General features: G+C 65.4%; 1 protein-coding gene across 1 annotated transcript in view; it reads left to right on the forward strand.

The window, feature by feature from the left end:
- Positions 1 to 261: 261 nt before the first annotated feature.
- Positions 262 to 14,583, forward strand: part of LOC123016619 (phosphatidylinositol 4,5-bisphosphate 3-kinase catalytic subunit alpha isoform-like) — a 15,470-nt gene continuing 1,148 nt past the window's right edge. The window contains exons 1-14 of the mRNA XM_044417135.1: positions 262 to 312; positions 702 to 903; positions 2,730 to 2,988; positions 4,337 to 4,499; positions 4,614 to 4,823; positions 6,010 to 6,260; positions 8,596 to 8,838; positions 9,504 to 9,589; positions 10,171 to 10,276; positions 10,574 to 10,726; positions 11,236 to 11,370; positions 12,900 to 13,024; positions 13,175 to 13,256; positions 13,492 to 13,656. Coding sequence (XP_044273070.1) covers positions 2,800 to 2,988; positions 4,337 to 4,499; positions 4,614 to 4,823; positions 6,010 to 6,260; positions 8,596 to 8,838; positions 9,504 to 9,589; positions 10,171 to 10,276; positions 10,574 to 10,726; positions 11,236 to 11,370; positions 12,900 to 13,024; positions 13,175 to 13,256; positions 13,492 to 13,656 — 1,908 coding nt within the window. The 5' untranslated portion in view covers positions 262 to 312; positions 702 to 903; positions 2,730 to 2,799. The remainder of the gene's footprint in view (positions 313 to 701; positions 904 to 2,729; positions 2,989 to 4,336; positions 4,500 to 4,613; positions 4,824 to 6,009; positions 6,261 to 8,595; positions 8,839 to 9,503; positions 9,590 to 10,170; positions 10,277 to 10,573; positions 10,727 to 11,235; positions 11,371 to 12,899; positions 13,025 to 13,174; positions 13,257 to 13,491; positions 13,657 to 14,583) is intronic.

The following is a 14,583-nucleotide window of genomic DNA, read 5'->3' on the forward strand; positions in this document are numbered from 1 at the left end:
CGGCCCCCCCAGAGGGCCCCCGGCTGGCGCGGACAGCCGCGCCGCCCGGGCCGGCAGGAAAGGTCCGCTGCGCCGCGCTCCCTCCGCCCGCCCGCCCGCTGCGAGGAGCCCCGATCCAGCGGAAATCCGTGCGCTCCCATGCCGGATGCGGCGCTCGCAGAAGCGCTCTCCGGCGGCGGGCGAGGGGGCGGAGGGAGGCGGCGGCGGGCTCCGATGGTAGCGGGGGCAGCGGGAGCCTTCGGTGCTGGGGGCGGGCGAGGGGAGGAAGCGCCCGCCGCTCGCCCGCCGCTCGGGGTCGGGGTCGGGAGGCACGTAAGTAGCCCGAGTGTCGCCCCTCTCTCTGCGGTGCCGCGGGGCTTCGCGCTTCCTCCGGGGGGGCCGGGATATTTTCAAGGGGCCGGTTGTCACCGGAGGCAGCGCTCCCTTGGGAGCTCCAGCTGGCTGAAGAAGACGCCCCCCACCCCCGCCGCCCCATCTCCCGAGCCGGGGAAGGGGGCATCCGCGCCCGCGCCCCGCGCTGAGCAGCCCCCTCCCACGCACAGATCCATGCAGGGGCTAGAGGGGCGGGTGCTCCGGGGCCGGGGGGGGCTGTTTAGATACGGTTCGGGTTTGCCGCCCCCCACCGCTTCGGCAGCCTTCTTTTGTCTGCCCTCCCCCTTCCACTCTCTCCCCATTTTTTATTTTTTTATTTTTTGCAACAGTTTTCGACTGCAGAAAGAGAAAAATGGTCGGTTGGCACGGAAGAGAGGCGGCTATGAGGCAGAGCCCGGTGCTCAGGAGCCTGGTGACGCATTCCTAAGGAAACGTGGGATCGAGCCCACGGCTCCGGCCCCGCTCCCCCGGAGAGCAGCCCGCGCAGAAACCCCCCTGCTTCACCCTCCTGATCTCCCTTCTCGTTCCGGAGTAAGCAATTGTGGGGAGAGCCGTGGGGATGCTGGCCGGTGGGCCGGCCGGCCGGCCGGCGTGGAAGCCACCCTTGGAAGGGGATGCGGATAAAAGCGGCTCCGCCAGACTCAGTGGAGCGAAACGGGAGGCTGGCGGGCCAATTCCGCTGAAGCACCGGTCCCGGCAAGGAGGGTGAACGCTGCCCATTTCGCTTAATTAGCGGTTTTGTTCACTTGGCGGCGCAGAACGTTTCGTGTTTGCGTTGCCCCAGAATGATGTTTTACGACCCGCGAGGCTGCCTTCCTCAGCCTGGTGTCCTCGGAACGTGCCAGGCCCCCCTCCCACGCCGGGCGTTAAATTGGGGAGGGGAGCCAGGGGCAGGCAGCTGCATCCCTGCCCAGCTCCCCCCCACAAAGCCACGGATGTGCCCCATGCCAGGGTCCTCCCGGAGACGCCGCCGTGGGCCCGTGAGACAGCCACCCCGGCCCCTCGCATCCGTGGACAGTGCCGTCTGTCTGTGTGCGGGCAGGCGGGCTCTGGACTGCGGGGGCCACAGGTGCCGGCTCACGGGGGGGGGAAGCGCCCTCCCCCTCCCACAGATCCGCCGCGTCCCCGGCCTTCGGTGCGTGACTGTGTCTGGAAGCGTTGCTCGAGCCATTCTGTATTTACGTGCTGGCGGCCTGCTCTGACTCTGCCTGAGCCAACCTGCCCTGTAAAAGGTGTAGTCCTTCCCGAGGTTAGTTTGTGCCTAGCAGAAGGCCCCTGCCGCTTTACCTTGCTGGTGTTTGATGCGGCAAGCCCGAGTTGGGCATCGGCGTGTAAGAAGAGCGCCGCTAGATGGAGCGAGGGGTCCCTCTGCGCCAGGGGTCCGTTGCCGCAGCGGCCAGGCAGAGGTCTCCAGGGAGCCTTCACGGCAGCGACACGGTCCCGGGGCCCAGCCCGGCAGGCGGGCTGCCTTGGCCCCCAGCTTGCCTGTATCTGGCCGTCCAAAGACCACCCCCCAAACTTGTCCAGGGCTTCTTTGCATCTATCCAAGACTTCCCAGTCCCCCCAGCTGGCTGGGGAACCAGGAGAGTCCGGCACATCAGGAGAGCCCCCGTGGGGCCTGGAAGGACGCCTGGACCGCAGATCTCACAGCGAGGCCTTTCCCGCATTTCTCCTGACTCCCCTGCCACTTGCTTCGTGGGGTGACCTCATTCCAGGGCTTTAGGAGGCGGCGCAAGCACGAGCAGCACCCACTGCCCAGGCTTCTTGGATTCAAAGCCGGGGCCTGCCTCCAGCCCGCCCCCTCGGGCCGACAGCCCCCCTGGTCCCAGAGCAGCCGAGCCGAGGGCTCGCGTGGCACCCAAGCCACCATGGCTGCCTTGCCGGGGCCAGGGGTGGGGGGCCGGGACCGCCCATTGAGTCTGGTGGGGAGCAAAGGCGGTGTCTCAGCACAGCAGCCTGGGGAGCTCCTGGCGGAAGCAACGCCCCTCTTCTGCTCCACACTCACCTGCCGGGAAGGGGAGCAGTGGGAGGGGCCTGGACAGCCCCGCCCTCAGGGGAGGGGCCTGCAGAGGCCACACGTGCCGCTGGGGCTGCTGTCCGTAGCCATGACTCCTGCGCCTTGCCCCCCCGGGCTCCCCCTGCCCAGACGAAGGCGCTGGTGGGAAGGGGCAGCAGTGGGCGCCTGGCGCTCTCAGGGGCCTCCCTGCCAGAGGGCAACAGGGGGAGGCACAGTGGAGGGGGGGCAGTGGCAGCGGGAAAGCAGCCTCCTGAGGAGCAGCTGGGGCCCCTCGCCCGGGAGCTGGCCCTGCCCTGAGCCCCAGCTGCGCTGCCGGCTCACTTCTCTCTCTGCTTCCCAGGCGGACAAGATGCTGTAGGCTCCTGAGCGGCCTCTAGCAGTGCGCCGAGTCTTCCCGCCCCCTCGCAGCCATGCCGCCTCGGCCCTCGTCCGGGGAGCTGTGGGGGCTCCACCTCATGCCCCCGCGGATCATGGTGGACTGCTGCCTGCCCAACGGCATGATCGTCACGCTGGAGTGCCTGCGGGAAGCCACCCTCCTGGGCATCAAGCACGACCTTTTCAAGGAAGCCAGGAAATACCCCCTCTTCCACCTGCTACAGGTTAGCCGGAGCAGGGCCCGGCTCCCCCACAGGACCCGGGGGGACCCCTGGACTCGAGGGCAAGGGAGGGTGGGACTCGCGGCTCCCGCGTTCCTTGTGCAGGCATCGGCGAAGAGCCGTGTCCCAGCCCGAGCCACGGTCCCCTGCTTGCTTGCCCCTGCCCGGCAGCTGGGGCCCAGGGCAGGGACAGGCAGGCCCGAAGCGCTGGCAGGTGCCCTCGCTGCTTGGAGCCCTGCTGTACCCCACCGCCGCCGCCAGACGCGGCCACGTCTCTGCTCCAGCGGCTTCCCCCTCGTGGCAGCCCGTCAAACAGCCCCGCAGGGGCCCGCCGCTCAGCCGAACTGCTAGGATTTCGGTGGCCGTGGCACAGACCGGGGGGGTGGAGTGGGGGTGCAGCGCTGCGCACCGTCTGCCTGCTGCTCCCCTCTGGTCTGGTAACAGAACCTGTGCCTGAGCCCGGAGATGCTCTTTGTGTTTCCTCCTTGAACTCAACCCCTTTGAAGCTGGTGCCCTTTTCCCGCGTTCCCGAAGGCCCAGGGCTCTGAAGGTGCTGCGGCTTTCGCGGCGATTCCTTCAGGAGGAGAGCTGGGGGTCGCACCCCTCTGTGGCGCTCAGCTGAACCGTGGTCCAGCTGGGCCTGTGTGCGTTTCCTCCTCCCCCCGAGCGATCCCCTGGTCGGCCAGCCGGGCACTTCGCCGGCCGCCGTTTGGTTCTTCCCCTGCCGGAACGGCTTCGTGGGAACTGATGGTCCACAGCATCTTTAAGAACCACGACCGAACTTATTCCATGTCCGCCTCCCTCCCCGTTCCTTTTTCTTTTCTGCACCCCATATGCATGTCTTATTTGGTATTGGCCCTACATTAGAAACATAGAAACAGAGCGAGGCAGAAGGGGTCTCCCGGGCCATCTAGTCTGACCCCCGGCTGCAGCTGGCTCCGCTCACGATGTGCTGTTCTGGGGCCCTTCTTGGTAGAGCTGTGGGGTCAAAATGCTTGAAATGCAGACCAGAAATAAGCCGGGGATCTCGTGAGTCGCTGCAGGAATCGCAAGGCCCGGACATGTGTGGCGGGAGCATGGGGCCTGCCTGACGCTGAGCCTGCCCTGGGCCCCTCTAGCCTGCTACTGCCTGCACTGGCCGGCAGCAGCACCTCTACCCCCGGGGCTTCAGGTGCGGCTCTTTCCCAGCCCTCCCCGGATGCTCCGCCAGGGAGCAAAGCCGGCTGCCTGCGTGCGGAACGGGCTTGGTGGCCGAACGACAGGATTGCCCAACGAACAACGGGAGGGAGGGAGGGAGGGAGGCCTCTTGGGGGAACGGTCTTATCTGTTCCTCTGTGGTTCCCCGACCCAGGAGGAGTCCTCCTATATTTTTGTGGGGGTGACGCAAGAAGCGGAGCGGGAAGAATTCTTCGACGAGTCCCGGCGCCTTTGCGACCTGCGCCTCTTCCAACCCATCCTGAAGGTCATTGAGCCGGTGGGCAACCGAGAGGAGAAGATCCTCAACCGAGAGATTGGTGAGTCCGGGGCCGGGCTGGGCCGGGTGGGCTGGGGGCTGCGGGCGGAAGGGGGGCTGCCGCCGGCGTGCCCTTGCCGAGGGCCCCCACGTGCCCCCTGCTTCTTTGCACCAGGGTTCGCCATCGGGATGCCCATCTGCGAATTCGAGTTGGTCAAGGACCCCGAGGTCCAGGAGTTCCGGCGAAACATCCTGTCGGTCTGCCGGGAGGCTGTGGAGACGCGGGGCTCCGCGGGCCCCCAGAGCCAGGCCTTGTACGTCTACCCCCCCAATGTGGAGTCCAGCCCAGAATTGCCCAAGCATATCTACAACAAGCTGGACAAAGGTAGGCTGCGGAGCGTTGGGACGTGGGCAGTGCAGGTGGTTGGCGTGTGAACAGGAGGGTTTTGACCTGCGTGTAGGCCAGGGATGTGGGAAGGGGGGTGTGTTGTGGGTTTTCTTTTTTTTTAAACTAAAGCTTAGCTAGTTAAAATGGGAAACGCACGGTTGGAAGAAAGATAAAAGGCAAGTTTTCCTTAAACGACCCCGACGGAATCGTTTTCTCTGTGATTCTCTAGAAAGATGGCTTTATTTTTATTGGCATGGCATCCTCTTATGCCCCCTTGACATGGGTCATGTGTCTGAGTCAAATCGCTCCCCTTTCTGCGGTTAGTGAGTGGTGATGCACGGCCCGGGCGGAAGGGCCAGGAGTAGGCGGCGGTGGAGCCACGGAGGGCCCCGTTCCCACCTCGCCGCCTCCCCGAAGCTCCAGGAAGGCCGCTTCCCCTCCCCGCCACCCCCCCGTGGCACACAGCATGGAGAGTCGCCACAGAGGCCCGCTGCTCTGTCCCGAGTCACAGAGCGAGAGGTGGAAGGGGGCGAAGGGATGCTGGGGGGGGCCACTGGGGAGCTTGGCCAGGAGGGCGGGAGGGCTGCGGCTTGCGGGCGGGGGGCTCTCCCATGGCAAAACCCCCAAGATTCCTGCTCACTGCAGGAGCAGCACAGCCGAGAGGCTTGGGGCGTCTTCAGACGTTAGCTCTGGCACGTGCTTCTGAGAGACGCGGGCATTTAAGCCTGCCCAGATGAGGCTGGCATTCTGTGCCGCCGGTGGCGGTGGAAGCGCCTGCCCGTCGAGGGGTGCAATCGCCCGGTGCGTGCGGGGCGCTGTGGGATTATCTTCTGCCTGAACCTGCACCGTAACTGGCTCAGTCTTTCGGGAGCAAAGCTGTCCTAAAACAGGGTGGCCAAGGAGCGCTGGCCAGGTGGCACGAACGGGATTTCACGAACGGGATTTCTCCCCGGCCCTTTGCAAGGGGCAAGCCGGGCTGGGCCAAGTCAGCCCAAGCGGCAGAGGGCCCTGCTTCGCACGGTTGTGTGCCTGGCTCTCGGGAGGGCGGCCACGAGGCCAGGCGGGGGACAGGGCCTCTCCCGGAGCGGCCCCACCCGCGGCCTCCTGCGTGGGCCCCCCGGCCACGCGGGCTCGCCCAGTGGTGATCTCCTGTCCTGCCTTTCCCTCCTCCTGTCTCCTGAAGGTCGGATCATAGTTACCATTTGGGTCATTGTGTCTCCAAACAACGACAAACAGAAATACACGCTCAAGACCCCGCACGACGCGCTGCCGGAGCAGGTGATCGCCGAGGCCATCCGGAAGAAGACGCGCAGCATGCACCTGTCCCCCGAGCAGCTGCGCCTGTGCGTGCAGGAGTACCAGGGGAAGTACCTCCTGAAGGTGTGCGGCTGCGACGAGTACCTGCTGGAGAAGTACCCGCTCAGCCAGTACAAGGTGAGGCGCCCCTCCCCTCTCCCCGCCAGCCCCCGGTGTGGCTTCCCCGTGCCCCTCGGTGTCAGCGGAGGAACGGCCCGCCGCCCCCCCCCCCCGGCTCCAGAGCGGCCTGCAGCAGAACTGGCCCTGAGGGCGGATTGCTCTTCTGCCGCAGGCCCTGGGTGCCACGGAGCCTCGGTGGGGAGGGGCCAGTGAAGGACGCCCAGGCCTCAGCGGGAAGGGAGCCAGAGGAAGGCAGGACGCGCTCCACGGAGCCAAGCTCAGGGAACCCGGGTTCAGCTGGGATGCCAGGAAGCACTTCCTGACAGTCAGGACCCCAAGGGCGTGGAATGGGCTTCCACGGGAGGTCGTTGAGGCCCCATCGGTGAAGGTGTTCAAGGACAGGCTGGATGTCCACATGGTGGGCATGTCGTGAGCGGAGCCGGCTGGAGCCAGGGGTCAGACTAGATGGCCCGGGAGGCCCCTTCTGACTCGCTCTGTTTCTGTGTTTCTTTGTTTCTATCACACACTCCCTTCCCATCAGGTTCAGTGGCCACAAGGGCACCCGCACAGGCCAGAACACGCCCAAAGCAGGGAGATGCCCCCCGCCCCACATTCAGGGAGGTGGGATGGGTGTCGGGGCGGTCCTCAAGGTGCATTTGGAGGCTTCCGGTGGGGCACCAACTCCAGGCGGCGTCTGCATGACCCACAAGAGCACACGGCCCCCAACGTGGCGCCAACTCCGTTGCCCCACATTTTGCTGCCAAAGCCCATCCAGGGGGTGGAATTGATCTTCACATCCCTAACAGAGGTGGGGGAAGCTAAGGGGCCGTCCCCACCTCCTCTCCACCCTCCCTTAAGCCGTAGGCATGGGGGCGTGGGGACAGGGCCCCGCCGATGGATGCGTCCAGCTCTGGAGCTCCCTGCCCTTCGCACCTGCCGTCACGGGAAGGAGAGCCAAGTCCGGCCTCTTCCAGGGGAGTTCGGGACAGCTGGTTCTGCCACGCTTCCCACCCTGCCGCCTCTGCTTCCCCCGCTGCGGCCGCGGCCCTTGAATCGGACCGCTTGCCCCGTGCCTCTCGGGTCAGCCACTTCAGAAGTTCAGGTTGAATGAAAGTCAGGGCTCAGTGTTATAAAATAATAAAATGAATGCCCGGAACGCGTCTCCCTCTCCTTTTTGATGTTTTCAAGAAGGGAACCTGAGGAGCCTGAACTTCTCAAGCTGATTGACATATTACAAGTTAACACATCACCGGCTAAAGAAGAGAAAGCAGAGAATAGGTGGCAAATTCTTGTGAGCTGCCCAGAGAGCAGTTGCTCCTGGGCGGTGTAGAAGTGAAGGTGGCGGTGGAGGTGATGGTCGTTCCTCCCAGTGAAGGAAGAAAACGGGGATCTTTCTCAGGGCCAGAGCTTTTCAGCTGTTTCAAAATGATCTGTAATTAGGAGTGAGCAGTGAGGGGTGCAAGATTACAGAGGACAAATAAACCATTTAGGGCAGTTGAAACCAACGTGGATTGCGCAGAGGTGCCAGAGGGTGCCTTCAGCACTGGGAGAAGGGCGTCGGATTGGTGAATATGGTTCAGGATAAGCAGGCACAGAATAATAGATGTTGGGTCAAACCCCACGACTTGGAGTACCGATCCGAGCTGGCAGTAGCCGGCCAAGAACGAGATTCTAGCTTGTGATTTTAAAACTGATTTTAGGACAACTTGATGAAAATTTCAACCCCGTATGTGGCTGTTGTGAAAAAGGCAAACTACATGTTAGGAGAGACATGGAAAATTAAATAAAACTGACCATGTCATACGCCCGTATGCAAATCTGTGGCGCAACCGCATGCAAAATGTTGTGTGCAGTCTGGTTGCCACACCTGAAATGAGGACGGGGTTTCAAGGAGCGGGTCCCCACGGAGAAACCGCAGCCACTGAGCCGGCCTAAGGGGAGGCATGTCAGACCTGCAGGCTTACCCCAGGCGTGATACCAGGGCCCGGGGCATCCCGTGAGGCTGCGGGGTGGGAGGTTCGGGACAGATCAGAGGAGCCCCTCTTCACACAGCGCAGAGGCCAGCAATGGAACTCGATTCCAGAGGAGGCGGCGGCGCCACCGGCGTGGGCGCTCTGGGCCCGGCCTGGCCTTGCTCCCGCGGGAGGGGGCTCCCAGCAGCCACGGCTCCGGGGGCCTGCGCTCCCTGCGGTGCCAGCGGTGCTCTACCTGGGAACCTGTGCGGGCGGGGGCCCTGCCTGCCTGCCTGCCTGCCTGCCCTGAAGGCGGGCTCGCCATTCGCCGCCGTGCGCTCGGCCCTCCCAGGTGGGCCCTGGCGTGGGCCAGCGTGGCTCTTCTCGTGGTCTCTTCCCAGTACATGAGGAACTGCATCACCATCGGCCGCCTGCCCCACCTGATGCTCATGAGCAAAGAGAGCCTCTACAGCCAGCTGCCCGCCAACGTGTTCGTGCTGCCCTCCTACGCGCGCCGCTCGGCCACCGCCTCGCACGTGAACGGAGACGTCCCCACCAAGTCCCTCTGGTCCATCAACAGCCTCCTGCGCATCAAGATCCTCTGCGCCACTTACGTGAACGTCAACATCCGGGACATCGACAAGGTTGGGAACGCACCGGCCCGGCGGCTACCGGGGTCTCCCCGAACAGGAGCCGGGCGGCCTGGGCTGTGAGGGGCCCCCAAGTGGTGCCGGCCCTGGGGGTGACTGTCCCCGTGTCCCTGTGGGCGCGTGTCTGCGTGGCGGCCCCGGCGCGGGGAGGGCGAGGCCGAGCTGCAGGGCGTCCTCAGGGCAGCGGTCAAGCGCCACAGATAGCGCTCGGAGCTGGACGTCTGGATTCTCCAAGGCGGCATGGGGCCCCTCCTCCTGGAGCCGCCAGCTGCCCCCCAGTTAAGGCAGGGCTGCTGTCCGGCCTGGCGGGCCTGCGGCGTGACGGGCTGGGGCATGCCAGTGCAAGCTCCTCCCGCGTGTGGGTTCCGGTGAAGCGACGGCGGCCTCAGCAGTGGCGTGTACCCGGAGGGACGCTGGGCGTGATGGGGGCCATGGGGAGCGGAAGGGGCCGGGAAAGGGGACGTGGGGCATCCCGTTTCTTGGACGCCTTCAGCAGCGTGACCGAGAAGGTGCAGCGGGCGCCGGGCATGGCAGCCGGCCTGGCTCGAGCGCCCCCTGAGGAGGTGGGGAGCCCTGTGGTTCCGCTGAGGGAGGAGGGGGCTGGAAACGCTCGGCCGGGGGGGCCCTGACCGCGGCACGCCTGCGCTCTCCTCTCCTAGATCTATGTCCGGACGGGAATCTTCCACGGCGGGGAGCCCCTCTGCGATAACGTGAACACCCAGCGCGTCCCTTGCTCCAACCCTCGGTAACCGTGGCAGTGGGGGGCCGGGGGGGCCTGGGACACCGCCTCGCGCCGAGTCGGGCCTCCCACCCGCCCATCCTCCACGGAAGGAGCGGTCCTGCGCGTGGCTGGACGGGCAGAAGCGGGGCCCTGCTACGCCAGGCAGGCCTGTTTTCTGCCCAGGCATCCATACGGTTGCATCCCAAAGCCATTTTAGCCTGCTCTCTATCCCAGGCGCCAGGGAAGTGCAAAACAGGCCTAAACGGCAACATTTGCTGCAGTATTTTATGGTTGGATTATAGAATAATATCTAAATGGAAAGAAATCGAGGGTATATAAAACGGAGGAGACTGAGCAAACCGGCTCGGCACGTTGAAAGCAGCTGCCGCAGCTCTCCGGGCTCCAGGCGGTGCCTCTCCTGGCCGTGCCCAGAGATGCCAGCGGGGCCCCTCGGGGCCTCCTGTGCCCCGCCTGCGGCCCGCCACCGAGCCACGGCCGTTCCTCACGGGGGAGGAGGGCAGCGAGGGTTGCGGGCCTCCCGGCCGCGAGGGGGCGGCTGGCAGGCCGGAGGCGGCCGTCGCCTGACGCCGGCGTTGTGCCGCCAGGTGGAACGAGTGGCTGTCCTATGACATCTATCTCACTGACCTGCCGCGCGCCGCGCGCCTTTGTGTTTCCATCTGCTCCGTGAAGGGACGGAAGGGGGCGAAGGAGGTGAGTCCCCCCGGGAACAGGGCCCAGAAGACGCCTGGGCTCAAGTCGTGCTCGGGCTGAGTCCTGGCGCTCGCTCGCTCGGTCTTCGGGGAGGTGGAAGGGTGGGAAAGAGGAGGGCCCGTGGCCCCGCCGGGTGAGGGGACCGGGGTTGCTGGCCGGGCGTGGTGGCGCCCTGGGACTGCTCCTTTAGGAGCTCAGCATCCTCCGGGAGCCAGGTCTCGGGGGTGGGGCCCCTGCTCTGGATTGTGCCCCTCTCGCGCCTGACTCGGCCCCTCCTGGTCTCTCGCCTGCTGCCAGGAGCACTGCCCCCTCGCCTGGGGCAACATCAATCTCTTCGACTACAAAGACACCCTTGTGGCGGGGAAGATGGCGCTCAACCTGTGGCCAGTTCCCCACGGCCTGGAGGACTTGCTCAACCCCATTGGCGTGGGGGGCTCCAACCCCAACAAGGTGAGGCGGGGCAGCGTCTCCGACGGGCAGGCCTCTCGCCAGCCTTCACGGGGGGCCAGTCCTGCCCATCTTTCGCGGGTGTGGGAAGCGGAGGCTCAGAGGGACGGACTTGGTCGAAGGAGCTCGCGCGAGATCTCCGAGGAGGGACGTTCAGACTGGCTGCTGGCCGTGCCTGCTTTCCTCCTCCACCGCGTCCCCTCTCGGCCCACCAGCGACCTCTGCCCTGCCCCTCGTGTCCCTTGGGGTCCCCGGGCTGGCTCGGAGCCTTCTCGGCAAGCGGAAGCGGCGGCTGCTCGTCCCCGCCCGGCCCGGCACGTACTCGGGGAAGCTGCTGTCGCTGCAGGCCCGGCCGGCGATGCTCGAGCGCCCGGCCACAGCTTGCCCAACACGGCCCTCCGGCACCTGGTGCCCCCCGGTCTGGGCCAGGGGGGCCACGCTGAGCACTTGCGTGGGGTGTGCAGAGAGCGCCCCCGACGCCTTGATGTGCCGGCCGCGTGTTCCGTGTGCAGGAGACCCCGTGCCTGGAGCTGGAATTCACCTGGTACAGCCACACGGTCAAGTTTGCCGACGCCACCGAAATAGAGGAGCACGCGAACTGGACCATGTCGCGGGAGCTGGGGCTCAACTACTGCATGGTGGGACTGGTAAGGGCCTCTCCCTGCCGCCGGCACTTGGCCGCTCAGCCCGTGCGTGGCCGGCGGGCGCCGGTCTCGGCCTGCTCTGTTCCGGAGCTCCCTTCCGGCTGCCCCGGGGGGCCAGAAACCGGCCTCGGAGCCGCCACGCTCGCCCCGCGGCGTAAGCACCCTGGGGAGGCCTGCCCGGGGGCCGCGGGGGCGCTGCCCCTCCAGGCTCGGGCAGCCCTCGGTCCTTTCGGGCCTGCCCTCTTGCGGGCCCCCCGTTCAGGCAAGGCACACCGGCCACCCGCCCTCGGCCAGCACCCGCCTGGCCCTTGTGGACCCCAGCGATGGGTCATGCTGTGCCGGGGCCCCCCAGCTGGTCCCAGCACCCACCTGGTGCGACATTACGCGCTTCTGTGGGCCCCCTGGTTTCCGCGGCGAAGCCTTCCCTACTTGGGAAAGCCTGTATTTTTAGTGAGCGGGAAAGCAGGGCACGGGCTTCCTCCACGGCTCCCACGGCAGAGCGATCCGGGGCAGCCCTCGCCCAGAGAGCCGGCGTGGTGGGGTGAGGGGCTGAGCTGGGGGCCTGGGAGCCCGGGCGCCAGCCCCGCTCGGCTGCCTTTGAGCAGCGCCGCTCCTGCGCCTGCCCTCACCCTCCGTCTCTGAAGCCGAACGGTCCCGGGTGTGGCAGCTGCTTCTCGCAGCCGGCCGCTCAGCCCCCTCCGTCGTCCGAACTGCCCTTTCTTGCTCCGTTCCCAACCCAGCCGTGTCCTTTTCGGATACGGCGACCAGGGCTGCCTGCAATGTTCTAGGTGCAGCTGCACCAAAGACTTGTATAAAGGGAGTACGATCTTGCAAGCGGTATTTGCAGTTCCTTTTTTAATTATGTTATGTGCTGCGTAACTTTTTCACTGAACTGTCTACCACAACAGATCCCATCAGCCTGTACTTGAAGATGGGATGTTTTGCCCGCCATGTTCTTTGTGAGCCGCCCCGAGTCTTTGTTGCGATGGGGGCGGCATAGACATGTTTTAAATAAATAAATGTTGATGCCGGTTCTCCCATCCCAGAGAGACTTGCTTATTTTATTTATTTAAATCTTTTCTAGACCGTCCCATTACCGAAGTCTCGGGACTCTTTAACAGTACAACATGTAAAATAAAACACACCTTTGGATCTCTCACAATCCCACGTTTGGTGTCATCCGCAAGCCCGGCACGTCCCTGCTTACTCCTAATTCGAGGCCATTCATGAATTGGTTAAAAAGCACCACTGCGTAATGCAGAACCCTGCATGGCCCCTCGGTTTATATCCCTCCGTTGGGAGAAATTGTCCTTTCCTCCCACGCTCTGCTTTCTGTTATTCACCCGGCTACTGATCCATAAAAGGACCCCCCTCCTTTCATTCCACAACTGTTAAGTTTGCTGAGGAGCGTTTGGTACGGGGCTCTGTCAGACGCCTCCTCACAAGAGGAAGAAGGGTGGGAAGTCAGTGCAAACAGCAGCGGAAACACGGGGAAGGGGCGTCCCAGGCCTCACGTGCGCCTCTCGCCACAGAGCAACCGCCTGGCCCGAGACAGCTCCCTCGACGAGAGCGAACTGGAGCAGCTCCGGAACATCTGCAACCGGGACCCCCTTTCGGAGATCACGGAGCAAGAAAAGGACTTCCTGTGGCGGCACCGGTGTGTGGGCCGCGGCTCCGGGCCCGCTCCGCTCGTGGCAGTGGCTTCGGCTTCGGGGGGCTGCCGAGCGGCGGTGGCACGTGGGTAGGGTGCCCGTGGCCGGTTCCCAAGCGGTGATCGAGCCTCTCTGCACACTCTTCCTTTCCGCAGGCACTACTGTGTCAACATACCGGAGACCCTCCCCAAGTTGCTCCTGTCTGTCAAGTGGAATTCACGGGACGAGGTGGCACAGGTGAGGCCGCGCAGGGGCGGCAGCCCAACCCCGAGCCATCGGGGCCAGTACTGGCCGCGCTGACGGGCAGCTCTGCCTTTCCAGGGCTGCGGGCAGAATTGTCCTCGCCCCGCGCGGAAGTGGTGGTGAGTCGGCTGCGAAAAGGCCAGGCCGTGTGGTGCGGGGCAGGTGCCTCTTCCGGCTCCCCACAGGCTCAGGCTTTTCTGTCCCCCCCCCCCCGCCGCCTGCCCCACAGATGTACTGCCTGCTCCGGGAGTGGCCCCTGATCAGGCCCGAGCTCTCCATGGAGCTCCTGGACTGCAACTTCCCGGACCCGGCGGTGAGGGAGTTCGCCCTGAAGTGCCTCGTGAAGGGCCTCACGGACGACAAGCTCTCCCAGTACCTCATCCAGCTGGTGCAGGTAAGCGCCCCGCAGGCCGGGCAGTGGGGGCCCCCCAGGCCAAGCAGGGCCGCCTCGGTCAGCCGTGGGGCGCCCGGCCCACGGCGAAGCACGCGCCGCCCTCCCCGGCCCGGCCATCACACGGGGGGCTCTGGGCGCAGAACGGGCAGGCGCGGCGTGCCCAGCCTGGAGCGGGGTCCTGGCCACGGGGGGCAGGGATGGGGGCTTGGACCCCCTGCTGCAGCCCCCTCCAGCGACGGGGTGGAATCGCGGGGCTTGCGCCTTTCGTTCTGGGGGCCTTTTGGGAAGCACACGAGCCGAGTTTGGACAAGGGATGTTCCCCAGCTGCGGAAGGAGGAGGCGAAAGGCTCCGCAGGGTGGGCAGGGTGGGGGCGAGCTGCGAGCTCCCGTGCGGAGTGAGCCAGAGCGGGCGGTGCAGCTGTGGTGGACGGGGCCGGCCCGGCCCAAACGGGCTGCGGGAGACCTGTGCGCGTCTGGGGGGCCCGCGAGCCATGCGAACTTGACCGGGACGCGCGGCCCGGGTCGGCCCGTCCTCCTCCTGCCCTGCAGGGTCGGAGGTGCTGTGGGCGCCCACGAGCACCGCCTGCCTTGACGTCCTGCCCCGGCCCCGAGACCGAGGCCGAGTGCCTTTGCCGTTAGCCCTGTGGGCAGTGAAGTCGCTGTTTCTGAGCAGGCCTGCAGGACTGCTTGTAAAGCTGCCTCACGTGTGGGTTTTTCAAATCCTGCCGCGTTTCTCTTGTCGGTGCCGGTTTTACTGAATGCTGTTGTGCTTTGTTGCATTCATCATAACCTGGCTTGCTGGCTGCTGTAGGGAAAGGGAGAGACATGCCATGAGCTAAACCTTATCCCTCCTTCCCTCCTTCCTTCCCTCCCTTCCTCCCTCCCTTCCTCCCTCCCTCCTTCCTTGCCTCCCTCCCTTGCCTCCTT

Source organism: Varanus komodoensis, unplaced genomic scaffold (genome assembly GCF_004798865.1).
Source record: "Varanus komodoensis strain SLA01 unplaced genomic scaffold, ASM479886v1 scaffold87, whole genome shotgun sequence".
Classification (NCBI taxonomy): Eukaryota; Metazoa; Chordata; class Lepidosauria; order Squamata; family Varanidae; genus Varanus; species Varanus komodoensis.